At 41.8% G+C, this 13990-nt stretch overlaps 1 protein-coding gene across 7 annotated transcripts in view; it reads left to right on the top strand.

Moving 5' to 3' along the window:
- The window catches only part of NSD1 (nuclear receptor binding SET domain protein 1), a 178691-nt gene that overhangs the window by 75953 nt on the left and 88748 nt on the right, over positions 1–13990 (top strand). For all 7 annotated transcript variants that reach the window (XM_050793152.1, XM_050793156.1, XM_050793155.1 and 4 more), the window contains 2 exons: positions 3677–3849; positions 9643–12199. In XM_050793152.1, the coding sequence (XP_050649109.1) occupies positions 3677–3849; positions 9643–12199 (2730 nt within the window). The remainder of the gene's footprint in view (positions 1–3676; positions 3850–9642; positions 12200–13990) is intronic.

Here is a 13990-nt window from a genome sequence, read left to right as displayed (position 1 = left end):
TGATCTCGTGATCCGCCCGCCTCGGCCTCCAAAGTGCTAGGATTACAGGCGTGAGCTACTCTGCCTGGCCTTCACTTGTGTTTTTAAAAACATCTTTCAAATTTTGTTCATCTCATTGCCACTGCCTTAAAGTTCTAGTCATCTCGGGGCCACACTACTTTGGTGATGCTGGTCTATTGAGTCTTATTTCCTCTTATTGTATTGTTTATAGGTCAAGGATATTCATATTTCTAAGATGAAAAACTGAACCTTTTAAATGAGACTCCTCATTGCCTACAGGATAATGGCTAAAGGTTTTGGGGGGTGTGTGTGTTTGAGACAGAATTTCACTCTTGTTGCCCAGGCTAGAGTGCAATGGCACGATCTCAGCTCACTGCAACCTCTGCCTGTCGGGTTCAAGCGATTCTCCTGCCTCAGCCTCCCAAGTAGCTGGGATTACAGGCGTGCACCACCATGCCTGGCTAATTTCTTGTATTTAGTAGAAACAGGGTTTCACCATGTTCGTCAAGCTGGTCTCGAACTCCTGACCTCAGGTGATCCACCTGCCTCAACCTCCTGAAGTGCTGGGATTACAGGTGTGAGCCACTGCGCCCGGCTAAAAGTCGAAGCTGCAATGGCTAAGGTCATAACATGCCACGCAAACTCTTACATGTCTGGTTGCTGCCCAACCTTGATTAGTTTCCCTTTTCTTGCAGTTTATGATACAGTGTTCTGTAGTTTTGTTTTGTTTTATTCATTCATGCCTTTGAGGGTTCTATGCTCTCATACTATAATTCTATCTTTTATTCTATCTTTAAGTGTTTACTTTTTTGTTTGTTTGTTTGAGATGGAGTCTCACTCTGTTGACCAGGCTAGAGTGCAGTGGTGCAATCTCAGTTCACTACAAACCCTGCCTGCCGAGTTCAAGCGATTCTCATGCCTCAGTCTCTCTAGTAACTTGGATTGCAGGCATGTTGCACCATGCCTGGCTACTTTTTGTATTTTTAGTAGAGACAGAGTTTGACCATGTTGGCCAGGCCAGTCTCGAACTCCTGCCCTCAGGTGATCCGCCTGCCTCAGCCTCTCAAAGTGTTGGGATTATAGGCATGAGCCATCCCACCTGGCCAAACTGTTTAACTTTAAAAGTTGTTCAGTCTGGCGTGGTGGCTCACACCTGTAAGTAATCCCAGCACTTTGGGAGGCCAAGGCGGGCGGATCACCTGAGGTCAGGAGTTTGACATCAGCCTAACCAACATGGAGAAACCCTGTCTTTACTAAAAATACAAAAAATTAGCCGGGCGTGGTGGCGCATGGCTGTAATTCTGGCTACTTGGGGGGTTGAGGCAGGAGAATTGCGTGAACCCGGGAGGCAGAGGTTGCGGTGAGCCGAGATCGTGCCATAGCACTCCAGACTGGGCAACAAGAGCGAAACTCTGTCTCAAAAAAAAAAAAAAATAAGTTATTCAAGTATTTCATTTGTCTCCTCCCACTTAATTTTTTTTTTTTTTAAGAAATGAGTGTTTATTTTTGCAGTTGTTATGCCTTTTGTATTGTCATCTGTTTATATATGACTTACCCGTCAGACAGTGAGTTCTTTTTTCTCTTCCTCATGTTACTGGCACATCAGAAGTTCTTATCTGTTAATTGAATTTATTTATGTATTTATTTCTAAGACAAGGTCTTGCTGTACTGCCCAGGGTGGAGTGCAGTGGCGTGATCATGGCTCACTGTATTCTTGACTTTTTAGGATGAAGTGATCCTCCCTTCTCAGCCTCCCAAGAAGGTGGGACTACAGGCACATGCCACCATCCTCAGCTAATTTTTTAATTTTTAGTAGAGATAGGGTCTTGCTATGTTTCCCAGGCTGGTCTTGAACTCCTGGGCTCGAGCAATCCTCCCACTTCTGCCTCCCAAAGTGTTGGGATTATAGGTGTGAGCCCCTGCACCTGGCCAATTCAATGTATTGATTCATGGGAGAGTGATTTATTTCTCAAATTGACTTTAAGAACCTCTATGTAGGTACACACGTGTGTATTAACCAGTTCCAGTTCCTGTGGGTGATTTTTATTGAAGGATTTAATTCAGTAGGTGGGAAATAAGGAGTTCATTTTTTTTTTTTTTATCGGAGTTTGTTTTTAAAATGAACGAGACAACACAATTTTTTTTTTTTTTTTTTTTTGAGATGGAGTCTCGCTCTGTCGCCCAGGCTGGAATGCAGTGGCCGGATCTCAGCTCACTGTAAGCTCCGCCTCCCGGGTTTACGCCATTCTCCTGCCTCAGCCTCCCGAGTAGCTGGGACTACAGGCGTCCACCACTTCGCCCGGCTAGTTTTTTGTATTTTTAGTAGAGACGGGGTTTCACCCTGTTAGCCAGGATGGTCTCGATCTCCTGACCTCGTGATCCGCCCACCTTGGCCTCCCAAAGTGCTGGGATTACAGGCTTGAGCCACCGCGCCCGGCCGACAACACAAAATTTAACTAAGTTTTAGTTTCATTATTAAGCTATGTTTTTATAGAAAAACTACCATGTGTACACTTTTGAAACCAGAAGTTACCGTTGACAGTTCAGTTTATAAATCCCTTCCTTCCTTTGTCTTTCTTTTTTCATTTTTCATTTTTCATTCTGAAGGAAGTAGTCATTCCATAATTCTTCCAAAGGTTATTTGGATTCTTTTCTGTGTTTTGAAACAAGATGTGGTTGTTACAAGGGAACTAGATGTGAGTTAAAGTGAATTTTCATATGAAATGATTTTTATTTCCATTTATTAAAAGTGACAAATTGTTAAACATGTGTTGTCATCTCTTTCTTTTGTGACACTTTTTAATGTAATAGAAGTTGCTAATAAAATTGTAAATGTGTGGAAGATAACATATACTAGATTACTTTAATTATAATCTTTTCTATATAGGACTTATGTTTTCATATTTTTAATTGTGTGTATAGAACTTTAGACAGCCAAGAAATTATAGGCTAAACTGGATTTATTTTTGGTTTTATTACTGGTAGGCTTTCCTTTTTCTTTTAAAATTTCCCTAATTTGAAATACCATATTTCACTTTCTTTGCAAAACCAGTGTTTGACCATGCACTTGTTCTCTCTGAAGTTATTGAACTTACTATATCTAAAATATCAAAGCCATACATTATTTTGGGGGTGTGGTTGTGGGGAGGAATCCATGCAAAGCACCTTGTGTGGTGCTTGTCTATGAGTAACTACACTATAAATGTTAACAGATCATACATGTTGCTTTGCTGAAACATTTCTTCCTCTTTTTATTTTAGCCTAGTGTTTTTCATATTTTCTTGTTGTTGTTGTTTTTTGATATTTTTGTTGCTGTGGGCTTATCACATGTCTTCTGTATTTTTGGAACAATGAAATTATAGACTGATAGTGAAAGAGACTTACCTGTCTACTGTCTTGATTTCTTCTTTGTAGTTAATCTACATTTAACTGGTTTTGAAGCTATGTGACATCATCAGACTAGACTACTGATTCTTTCATAACCTCCTGTGTATTTTCTTGCAACACATATAGAATACTTAAAATTTTCCTTGAGTATGATCTACTCCAGATTATCTAGTTCAGTGGGCATGTTAGTTGTTTCCAAACAGTCTTCTCTGGCAGCAATGATGTGGCTATTGTCTTAATTATGAGAAGTAATTTCTTTGATTAATGATTCTGATTCTCTTACCCTTAGTTTCCAACCGGAGGCCCTATCGGCAGTACTACGTGGAGGCTTTTGGAGATCCTTCTGAGAGAGCCTGGGTGGCTGGAAAAGCAATCGTCATGTTTGAAGGCAGGCATCAATTCGAAGAGCTACCTGTCCTTAGGAGAAGAGGGAAACAGAAAGAAAAAGGATATAGGCATAAGGTAGGAAAAGAAAAAGGCTTTTTATTGAATGACAGAAGCAAGTAAGAAAAATAAAGAAAATAACCTTTTATTTATTTTCGAGACAGAGCCTTGCTCTGTTTCCCAGGTTGGGGTGCAGTGGCGCAATCTTTGCTCACTGCAACCTCTGCCTCCCAGATTCAAGTGATTCTTGTGCTTCAGCCTCTTGAGTAGCTGGGATTATAAGCGAGCACCACCACGCCTGGCTAACTATTGTATTTTTATTAGAGACAGGATTTTGCCATGTTGGCCAGGTTGGTTTTGAACTCCTGAGCTCAAGCAGCCTGCCTGCCTTAGCCTCCCAAAGTGCTGGGATTACAGGTGTGAGCCACCGCGCCTGGCCCGGCCTTTTAAAAATAATTATCGACTTGACAGTTACCAAAGAGGAGGCAAGGAAAAAGCATTATATTTTTGAAATATAAGTTATTTCCTTTGGTAGTAGAATATCTGTGAGAAAATAGCTAGGGAGCAGATACAGTGGGCTGAGGCTAGCTTGTGACATATTTATACTCAATTTTTTGATAAATTATTTTAGTTATCTTTACTGTTGTCACTCAGAGTAGTGAAAATTATGACAGCATGACCATTCTTTTGTTATATTTTATGCATGAAGAAAGTGATCATTAAAATGAAATATTCTGCTTCTTGCCCCTTGGACTAATTATTTCTATTAATGAGAATAATACAGTTTTTTGTTTGTTTGTTTTTGGAGACAGAGTCTCACTCGGTCACGTAGGCTGAAGTGCAGTGGCATGCTCTTGGCTCACTGCAACTTCCGGCTCCCAGGTTTGAGCCATTCTTGTGCCTTAGCCTCCTGAGTAGCTGGGATTACAGGTGCCCGCCACCACGCCCTGCTAATTTTTGTATTTTTAGTAGAGACAGGCTTTTGCCATATTGGCCAGGCTGGTCCTGAACTCCTGACCTCAGGTGATCAACTCGCCTCAGCCTTCCAAAGTGCTGGGATTATAGGCGTGAGCCACTGTGTCCACCGAGAACAATAAGGTTTTTAATAATTTTTTTTTTTTTTTTTTTTGAGACGGAGTCTTGCTCTGTCACCCAGGCTGGAGTGCAGTGGCCGGATCTCAGCTCACTGCAAGCTCTGCCTCCCGGGTTCACGCCATTCTCCGGCCTCAGCCTCCCGAGTAGCTGGGACTACAGGCGCCCGCCACCTCGCCCGGCTAGTTTTTTTTTTTTTGTATTTCTTAATAGAGACGGGGTTTCACCGTGTTAGCCAGGATGGTCTCGATCTCCTGACCTCGTGATCCGCCCGTCTCGGCCTCCCAAAGTGCTGGGATTACAGGCTTGAGCCACCGCGCCCGGCCTTAATAATTTTCTTTTTTATGTTTGTCAGTGCCTAAGTCTAAAGTTTCTACTCTAATTATATTTCAACCATCAGTATTGTGGCTTTTTTTCTTTTGCTTGATGTTTTATGTTAAATTTGGCTTAGAAAAATACAAGCTTATTTTAATACTCTTTTTTTCCTCCAGTTTTTTTATTGTGTTAAAATATATATAGTATAAAAATTACTATCTTAAACACTTTTAAATGTATAGTTAATGGTTTTAAATACATTCATAATGGTGTGCAAACATCTCACAATTATTTTCATCTTATAAATTTGAAACTCTTTAACCTGTTAAATAGTAATTCCCCATTTGTCCTTCTCCCATCCCCTGTCACCACCATTCTACTGTTTGTCTCTAAGATTTGATATTCTTTTATATTCAATTCTAGAAGGAGAAATAATAGTTCTTAGTTTGGTGTTTTATACTCCCCTGGGTCTAAATACTTTTATTTATTATTATTAGTCTTTGATGCGGGTTTCTCTCTATGTTGTTCATGCTAGACTGCTGTGGCACAGTCATCTTTTACTGCAGCAGCGACCTCCCAGGCTCGAGCCATTCTCCCGCCTCAGTCTCCCGGGTAGCTGGGACTACAGATATGTACAACTACAGTGGCTAATTTTTATTTTTATTTATTTATTTATTTATTTATTTATTTATTTGTTTATGAGACGGAGTCTCACTCTGTCTCCCAGGCTGGAGTGCAGTGGCGTGATCTCTACTCACTGCAAGCTCCGCCTCCCGGGTTCATGCCATTCTCCTGCCTCAGCCTCCCGAGTAGCTGGGACTACAGGCGCCTGCCACCATGCCCGGCTAATTTTTTAAGTATTTTTAGTAGAGACGGGGTTTCACCACGTCAGGCAGGATGATCTCGATCTGATCTCGTGATCCACCCGCCTTGGCCTCCCAAAGTGGTGGAATTACAGGCGTGAGCCACCGTGCCTGGCCTATTATTAATTTTTAAACAGAGTCTTGCTCTGTCACCCAGGCCAGACTACACTGGTACAATCTTGGCTCACTGCAACCTCTGCCTCCTGGGTTCGAGCGATTCTTATGCCTCAGCCTCCCAAATAGTTGGGGATTACAAGTGTATGCCACCACACGTGGCTAATTTTTGTATTTTTAGTAGAGACGGGATTTCACCATGTTGGCCAGGCTGGTCTTGAACTCCTGGATTTAATCCTCTCATGTTGGTTTCCCAAAATGATGGGATTACAGGCATGAGATACCATGCTGGCAATACTTGTAGACTATTTTTAAAAATCATAATTAGGATAATTTAGAGTTCATATTCAGGGTCTGCCACTTAAGACTTGAGTTCTCAGAGACTTGGTGTCTTCATGTCTAAAGCTAGTACAATAACTTACACCTTCTAGAACTGTTGTAAACATTAGAAATAAGTATAAAATATTTAATATGACATACGATTGATGCTTTAGAAACAATTAGTATGTGTTGTTAGGATGAAAGAGGTTAATGGCTTCCTTTCAGATATTTCAGCTGGTTGCTGATGGGGATGTATCAGTTTTTTTGTTAAGTCTTTAGGTATGTAGAGTTACCAATCTTTTCAGAGGTGTTTATTGGGACTTTCAGGTTCTGGAAAATTGATTTACTCTGGTCTCAATCATGAACATTAGTGGATATGTGTTTCTGTGTTTAAAAATTAAAAAAAAAAAAATTTATATATATATACACACACACACACCAAATTGTCAGTTTGATCCTTTCTTTGTAAGAGAAGGCTACTCCTCTAATTACCCTATTTTTTTTTTTTTTTTTTTTTTTTCTTTTTGAGATGGAGTCTCACTCTATCGCCCCGGCTGGAATGCAGTGGCATGATTTTGGCTCACTACAACCTCTGCCTCCTGGGTTCAACCAATTCTCTTGCTTCAGCCTCCCAAGTAGCTGAGATTACAGGCGTGCATCACCATGCCCTGCTAATTTTTGTATTTTTAGTAGAGACAGGGTTTCACCATGTTGGCCAGGCTGGTCTCAACCTCCTAACCTCAGGTGACCACCCCTCGCCCCCCCGCCCCAACTTTGGCCTTTCGGAGTGCTGGGATTACAGACGTGAGCCACTGTGCCCAGCCGCGTTACCCTCATTATTTTTATTTATTTATTTATTTATTTATTTATTTAGAGACAGAGCCTCGCTCTGTTGTCCAGGCTGGAGAGCAGTGGCATGATCTCAGCTCACTGCAAGCTCTGCCTCCCAGGTTCATGCCATTCTCCTGCCTCAGCCTCCCGAGTAGCTGGTACTACAGGTGTCCGCCGCCATGCCTGGCTAATTTTTTATTTTTTAGTATAGACGGGGTTTCACTGTGTTAGCCAGGATGGTCTCGATCTCCTGACCTTGTGATCCGCCTGCCTCAGCCTCCCAAAGTGCTGGGATTACAGGCGTGAGCCGCTGCACCCAGCCTATTTATTTATTTACTTATTTATTTATTTAGGAGAGGGGGTCTCCCTGTGTTTCCCAGCTGGACTGAAGGCATCCTCTTGCCATAGCCTCCCAGAGTGCTGGGATTAAAGGTGTGAGCCACTTCTCCCAGGCTTTTATTTATTTATTTTATTTTTTAAAATTTGAGACAGGATCTTGCTCTGTCATCCAGGCTGGAGTGCAGTGGCACGATTTTGGCTCACTGCAACCTTCACCTCCTGGGCCCAAGTGATCCTCCTACCTCAGCCTACTGAGTAGGTGGGACCATATGCATGCACCATGTCCGGCTAGTTTGTGTGTGTGTGTGTCTCTGTGTGTGTGTGTGTGTGTGTGTGTGTATTTTTAGTAGAGACAGGGTCTCGTTGTGTTACCCAGGTTGGTCTTGAACTCCAGAGCTCATGTAATCTACCTGCCTCAGCCTCTCAAAGTCCTGGGAGTACAGCTGTGAGCCACCATCCCCAGCAATGACCTTAATGTTTACTTGCTCTGCAGAACATCTCCTTCACATATATTAAAGTATTTGTGAACACTATGTGGTAGTTAGAATCTTGACTAACGCCTATTGTGTGGAGGTAAGGAAGAAAATAAGAGTGTGAAAAATTAGCTGTATTTCAGAGTCTCAATATTTTCATGCTGTGAGGTATGAAGAAAAGATAACGCAGTACCCATGTGTCATCAGTGTCATCGCTCTGGATTACATGAGGAAGCCTAGAGACGGGTTGGTTATAATCCAGGTTATATTTAACATTTATAGTCGATGATTGATTAGCCAGGTGGCTAGTGATAACTAAAATTTCAAATTTCAAGTCATGTAAGGAGGTGGATCAAACCTGCTGATTCCTCTTATCCTGTTTTTTCTATATTCATCTTCTTTAACCTTTTGCTTTCTTTTCTTTTTTTTTTTCTTGCTTTTTCTTTTTTCTTTTTGAGACGGAGTCTTGCTCTGTCACCCAGGCTGGAGTACAGTGGCATGATCTCAGCTCACTACAACCTCCACCTACTGGGTACAAATGATTCTCGTGTCTTAGCCTCCCTACTTTCTTTTGGATGCAACTGAACATACGTTTGGCCTTCATATTTGTTAATTAATTAGTTAATTAATTTTTTGAGATGAAGTCTTGCTCTGTTCCCCATGCTGGAGTGCAATGGTGTGACCTCCAACTCCCGGGTGCTAGTGATGCTCCTGCCTCAGCCTCCACAGTAGCTGGGAGTATAGGTGTCTGCCACCACGTCTGGCTAAATTTTTTATTTTTAGTAGAGATGGGGTTTGGCAACATTGGCCAGGCTTGTCTTGAACTCCTGACCTCAGGTGATCCGTCCTCCTCAGCCTCCGAAAATACTGGGATTACAGGTGTAAGCCACATACCCAGCCGAGTATTCTTTAATTTAGAAATGTAATGTTACCAGTTTTAGTCTGTGTTCTCCTTTGTGCTTATAAATGCAGGGAGGGTAGACTGTTTTGTGAGATCAGTTCTTACTCTAATGATATAATCTTATTAGTAGAAGTATTATTGAGGAAGCTTCATTAGGATGATTCAGATGCTGCTTGAGCTCAGGTGCTAACTACCTGGCTAGTTCCATAAAAGTAGGAGGCCCGACAGGTTTGGAAAAGCTTCTGATTTCAGGCCAGGCATGGTGGCTCATACCTGTAATCCCAGCACTCTGGGAGGCTGAGGTGAGCGGATCACTTCAGGTCAGGAGTTTGAGACCAGCCTGGCCAACATGGTGAAACCCCGATTGTACTGAAAATACAAAAGATTAGCTGGGTGTGGTGGCGGGAGCCTTAATTCCAGCTACTTGAGAGGCTGAGGCAGGAAAATCACTTGAACCTGGGAGGCAGAGGTTGCGGTGAGCAAAGATTGTGCCACTGCACTCCAGCCTGGGTGACAGAGCAAGACTCTGTCTCAAAAAAAAAAAAAAGCTTCTGATTTCATCTCCCTTTCCCCCACCCATTTCTTTGATAAGTGATAATTCTTTTTCTCCTTTAAATTTAAGGTTCCTCAGAAAATTTTGAGTAAATGGGAAGCCAGTGTTGGACTTGCAGAACAGTATGATGTTCCCAAGGGGTCAAAGAACCGAAAATGTATTCCTGGTTCAATCAAGTTGGACAGTGAGGAAGATATGCCGTTTGAGGACTGCACAAATGATCCTGAGTCAGAACATGACCTGTTGCTTAATGGCTGCTTGAAATCACTGGCTTTTGATTCTGAACATTCTGCAGATGAGAAGGAAAAGCCTTGTGCTAAATCTCGAGCCAGAAAGAGCTCTGATAATCCAAAAAGGACTAGTGTGAAAAAGGGCCACATACAATTTGAAGCACATAAAGATGAACGGAGGGGAAAGATTCCAGAGAACCTTGGCCTAAACTTTATCTCTGGGGATATATCTGACACGCAGGCCTCTAATGAACTTTCCAGGATAGCAAATAGCCTCACAGGGTCCAACACTGCCCCAGGAAGTTTTCTGTTTTCTTCCTGTGGAAAAAATACTGCAAAGAAAGAATTTGAGACTTCAAATGGTGACGCTTTATTGGGCTTACCTGAGGGTGCTTTGATCTCCAAGTGTTCTCGAGAGAAGAATAAACCCCAACGAAGTTTGGTGTGTGGTTCAAAAGTGAAGCTCTGCTATATTGGAGCAGGTGATGAGGAAAAGCGAAGTGATTCCATTAGTATCTGTACCACTTCTGATGATGGAAGCAGTGACCTGGATCCCATAGAACACAGCTCAGAGTCTGATAACAGTGTCCTTGAAATTACAGATGCTTTTGATAGAACAGAGAACATGTTATCTATGCAGAAAAATGAAAAGATAAAGTATTCTAGGTTTGCTGCCACAAACACTAGGGTAAAAGCAAAACAGAAGCCTCTCATTAGTAACTCACATACAGACCACTTAATGGGTTGTACTAAGAGTGCAGAACCTGGAACTGAGACGTCTCAGGTTAATCTCTCTGACCTGAAGGCATCTACTCTTGTTCACAAACCCCAATCAGATTTTACAAGTGACGATCTCTCTCCAAAATTCAACATGTCATCAAGCATATCCAGTGAGAACTCACTAATAAAGGGTGGGGCAGTAAATCAAGCTCTATTACATTCGAAAAGCAAACAGCCCAAGTTCCGAAGTATAAAGTGCAAACACAAAGAAAATCCAGTTATGGTAGAACCCCCAGTTACAAATGATGAGTACAGTTTGAAATGCTGCTCTTCTGATACCAAAGGCTCTCCTTTGGCCAGCATTTCTAAAAGTGGGAAAGTGGATGGTCTAAAACTACTGAACAATATGCATGAGAAAACCAGGGATTCAAGTGACATAGAAACTGCAGTGGTGAAACATGTTTTATCCGAGTTGAAGGAACTCTCTTACAGATCCTTAGGTGAGGATGTCAGTGACTCTGGAACATCAAAGCCATCAAAACCATTACTTTTCTCTTCTCCTAGTCAGAATCACATACCTATTGAACCGGACTACAAATTCAGTACATTGCTAATGATGTTGAAAGATATGCATGATAGTAAGACAAAGGAGCAGCGGTTGATGACTGCTCAAAACCTGGTCTCTTACCGGAGTCCTGGTCGTGGGGACTGTTCTACTAATAGTCCTGTAGGAGTCTCTAAGGTTTTGGTTTCAGGAGGCTCCACACACAATTCAGAGAAAAAGGGAGATGGCACTCAGAACTCCGCCAATCTTAGCCCTAGTGGAGGTGACTCTGCATTGTCTGGGGAATTGTCTGCTTCGCTACCTGGCTTAGTGTCCGACAAAAGAGATCTCCCTGTTTCTGGTAAAAGTCGTTCAAACTGTGTTACTAGGCGCAACTGTGGAAGATCAAAGCCTTCATCCAAATTGCGAGATGCTTTTTCAGCCCAAGTGGTAAAGAACACAGTGAATCGTAAAGCATTAAAGACCGAGCGCAAAAGAAAACTGAATCAGCTTTCAAGTGTGACTCTTGATGCTGTACTGCAGGGAGACCGAGAACATGGAGGTTCATTGAGAGGTGGGGCAGAAGATCCTAGTAAAGAGGAACCCCTTCAGATAATGGGCCACTTAACAAGTGAAGATGGTGACCATTTTTCTGATGTGCATTTTGATAACAAGGTTAAGCAATCTGATCCTGGTAAAATTTCTGAAAAAGGACCCTCTTTTGAAAACGGAAAAGGCCCAGAGCTGGACTCTGTAATGAACAGTGAGAATGATGAACTCAATGGTGTAAATCAAGTGGTGCCTAAAAAGCGGTGGCAGCGTTTAAACCAAAGGCGCACTAAACCTCGTAAGCGCATGAACAGATTTAAAGAGAAAGAAAACTCTGAGTGTGCCTTTGGGGCCTTACTTCCTAGTGACCCTGTGCAGGAGGGGCGGGATGAGTTTCCAGAGCATAGAACTTCTTCAGCAAGCATACTTGAGGAACCACTGACAGATCAAAAGCATGCTGATTGCTTAGATTCAGTTGGGCCACGGTTAAATGTTTGTGATAAATCCAGTGCCAGCATAGGTGACATGGAAAAGGAGCCAGGAATTCCCAGTTTGACACCACAGGCTGAGCTCCCTGAACCAGGTAAGGACATCTAAATGTGATAAAAAGAAATTGGAGAAAGTGCTGATAAACATTGCCCTTCTGAAATTGATCTGTTGTAATGATAAAGTGAAGTATAAACTGGGGGGCAAGAATCATCACTTTAATGAAGAAGGAGTTTTATGTAGAAAGGTCTGAATTTTGAAGATGAGATTTCCATATGTATTCAAAAGTTAAGCTTTACCAGAAGCCTTTTCCCCAACCTTTTCAAGTAAATCTCTATAATGTTTTTCTTTCTCTTTCTTTTCTTTTTTCTTTTCTTCCTTTCTCTCTTTCTTTCTTTCTTTTTTCTTTCTTTCTTTCTTTCTTTTTTTCTTTCTTTCTTTCTTTCTTTCTTTCTTTCTTTCTTTCTTTCTTTCTCTCTCTCTCTCTCTCTCTCTCTCTCTCTCTCTCTCTCTCTCTCTCTGTCTTTCCCCCTCTCTCTTTTTTTTTTTTTTTTTAAATTTTTTTTTCTTTTGAGACTGGGTCTTACTCTATTGCCCAGGCTGGTCTCAAACTCCTGAGTTCACGCCATCCGCCAGCCTCTGCTTCCTAAAGTGCTGGAATTACAGGCATGAGCCACCATGCCTGACCTCTTCCCCATTTCTTACCTTTTAAAATCTCCAAGCTTTTTGGGACTCAGTATGTAATTGCAAGTAATTGAGAGGCTCCTAGGATTTAAATCCAGTTGTTAGGTTGTAGAAAGCAAATAGGCTCTATTGGATGGTAGGGTTTTTTGTTTTTTTTTTTTTTTTTTTTTTTTTTTTCTTTAGGCATCCTCCACCTTACCTGGTAATTTTTATATTTTTAGTAGAGATGAGGGTTCACCACATTGGCCAGGCTGGTCTTGAACTCCTGAACTCAAGTGATCCGCCCGCCAAAAGTGCTGGGATTATAGGCATGAGCCACCGCGTCTGGCTGGATGTTAGGTTTTCTTTGACCACTACTTAAGATAGGTCCTTCTGTTGTGTGGACAATTCGATGAAGCATATGTGCTTTTGAAAAAACTGCCAAGTATTCTACAGTACTTATTTGAAGGTCTTAGGTGTCTTAAATCCCTATTGGAATGAGGATTATGAACAAATAAAAATACCAGAAGTACCCAAGTGTTGTACCTAGCGGCAGATGGAAAACAGAAATCTTTTTTTTTTTTTTTTTTTTTTTTTGAGACGGAGTCTTGCTCTGTCGCCCAAGCTGGAGTGCAGTGGCGCAATCTCGGCTCACTGCAAGCTCCGCCTCCCGGGTTCACGCCATTCTCCTGCCTCAGCCTCCCGAGTAGCTGGGACTACAGGCGCCCGCCACTGCGCCCGGCTAATTTTTTCTATTTTTAGTAGAGACGGGGTTTCACCATGGTCTCGATCTCCTGACCTTGTGATCCGCCCGCCTCGGCCTTCCAAAGTGCTGGGATTACAGGCGTGAGCCACCGCGCCCGGCCAAACAGAAATCTTTTAAGATATTAACGTCACACAATATAGTTGAGGATAAAGCAGTGTGTGTATATATGTGTATACAAATATATTTTTTCTTTACAGCAATATCTCTTAACATACGATTCTCGAAATTGTGTATCATAATAGAATTTTTTCTAACAGCTTTATTGAAAATACAGTTCTCATATCATAAAATTCACCTTTTAACGTTTTTAATTGAGTGGTTTGTAGTATAGTCACAGAGTTGTGCAACAATCAGTGCAATCAATTATGGAATATTTGCATCATCCCAGACAGAAACACTGAACTCTTATCAATCTGCCTTCAGTTTTTACCTATCTGTAGATTTGTCTGTTATGTACAT

The sequence above is a fragment of the Macaca thibetana genome, chromosome 6 (assembly GCF_024542745.1).
Source record: "Macaca thibetana thibetana isolate TM-01 chromosome 6, ASM2454274v1, whole genome shotgun sequence".
NCBI classification, from domain to species: Eukaryota; Metazoa; Chordata; class Mammalia; order Primates; family Cercopithecidae; genus Macaca; species Macaca thibetana.
The sequence above is the reverse complement of the archived record's forward strand: the minus strand, read 5'-3'. Positions and strand labels throughout refer to the sequence as shown.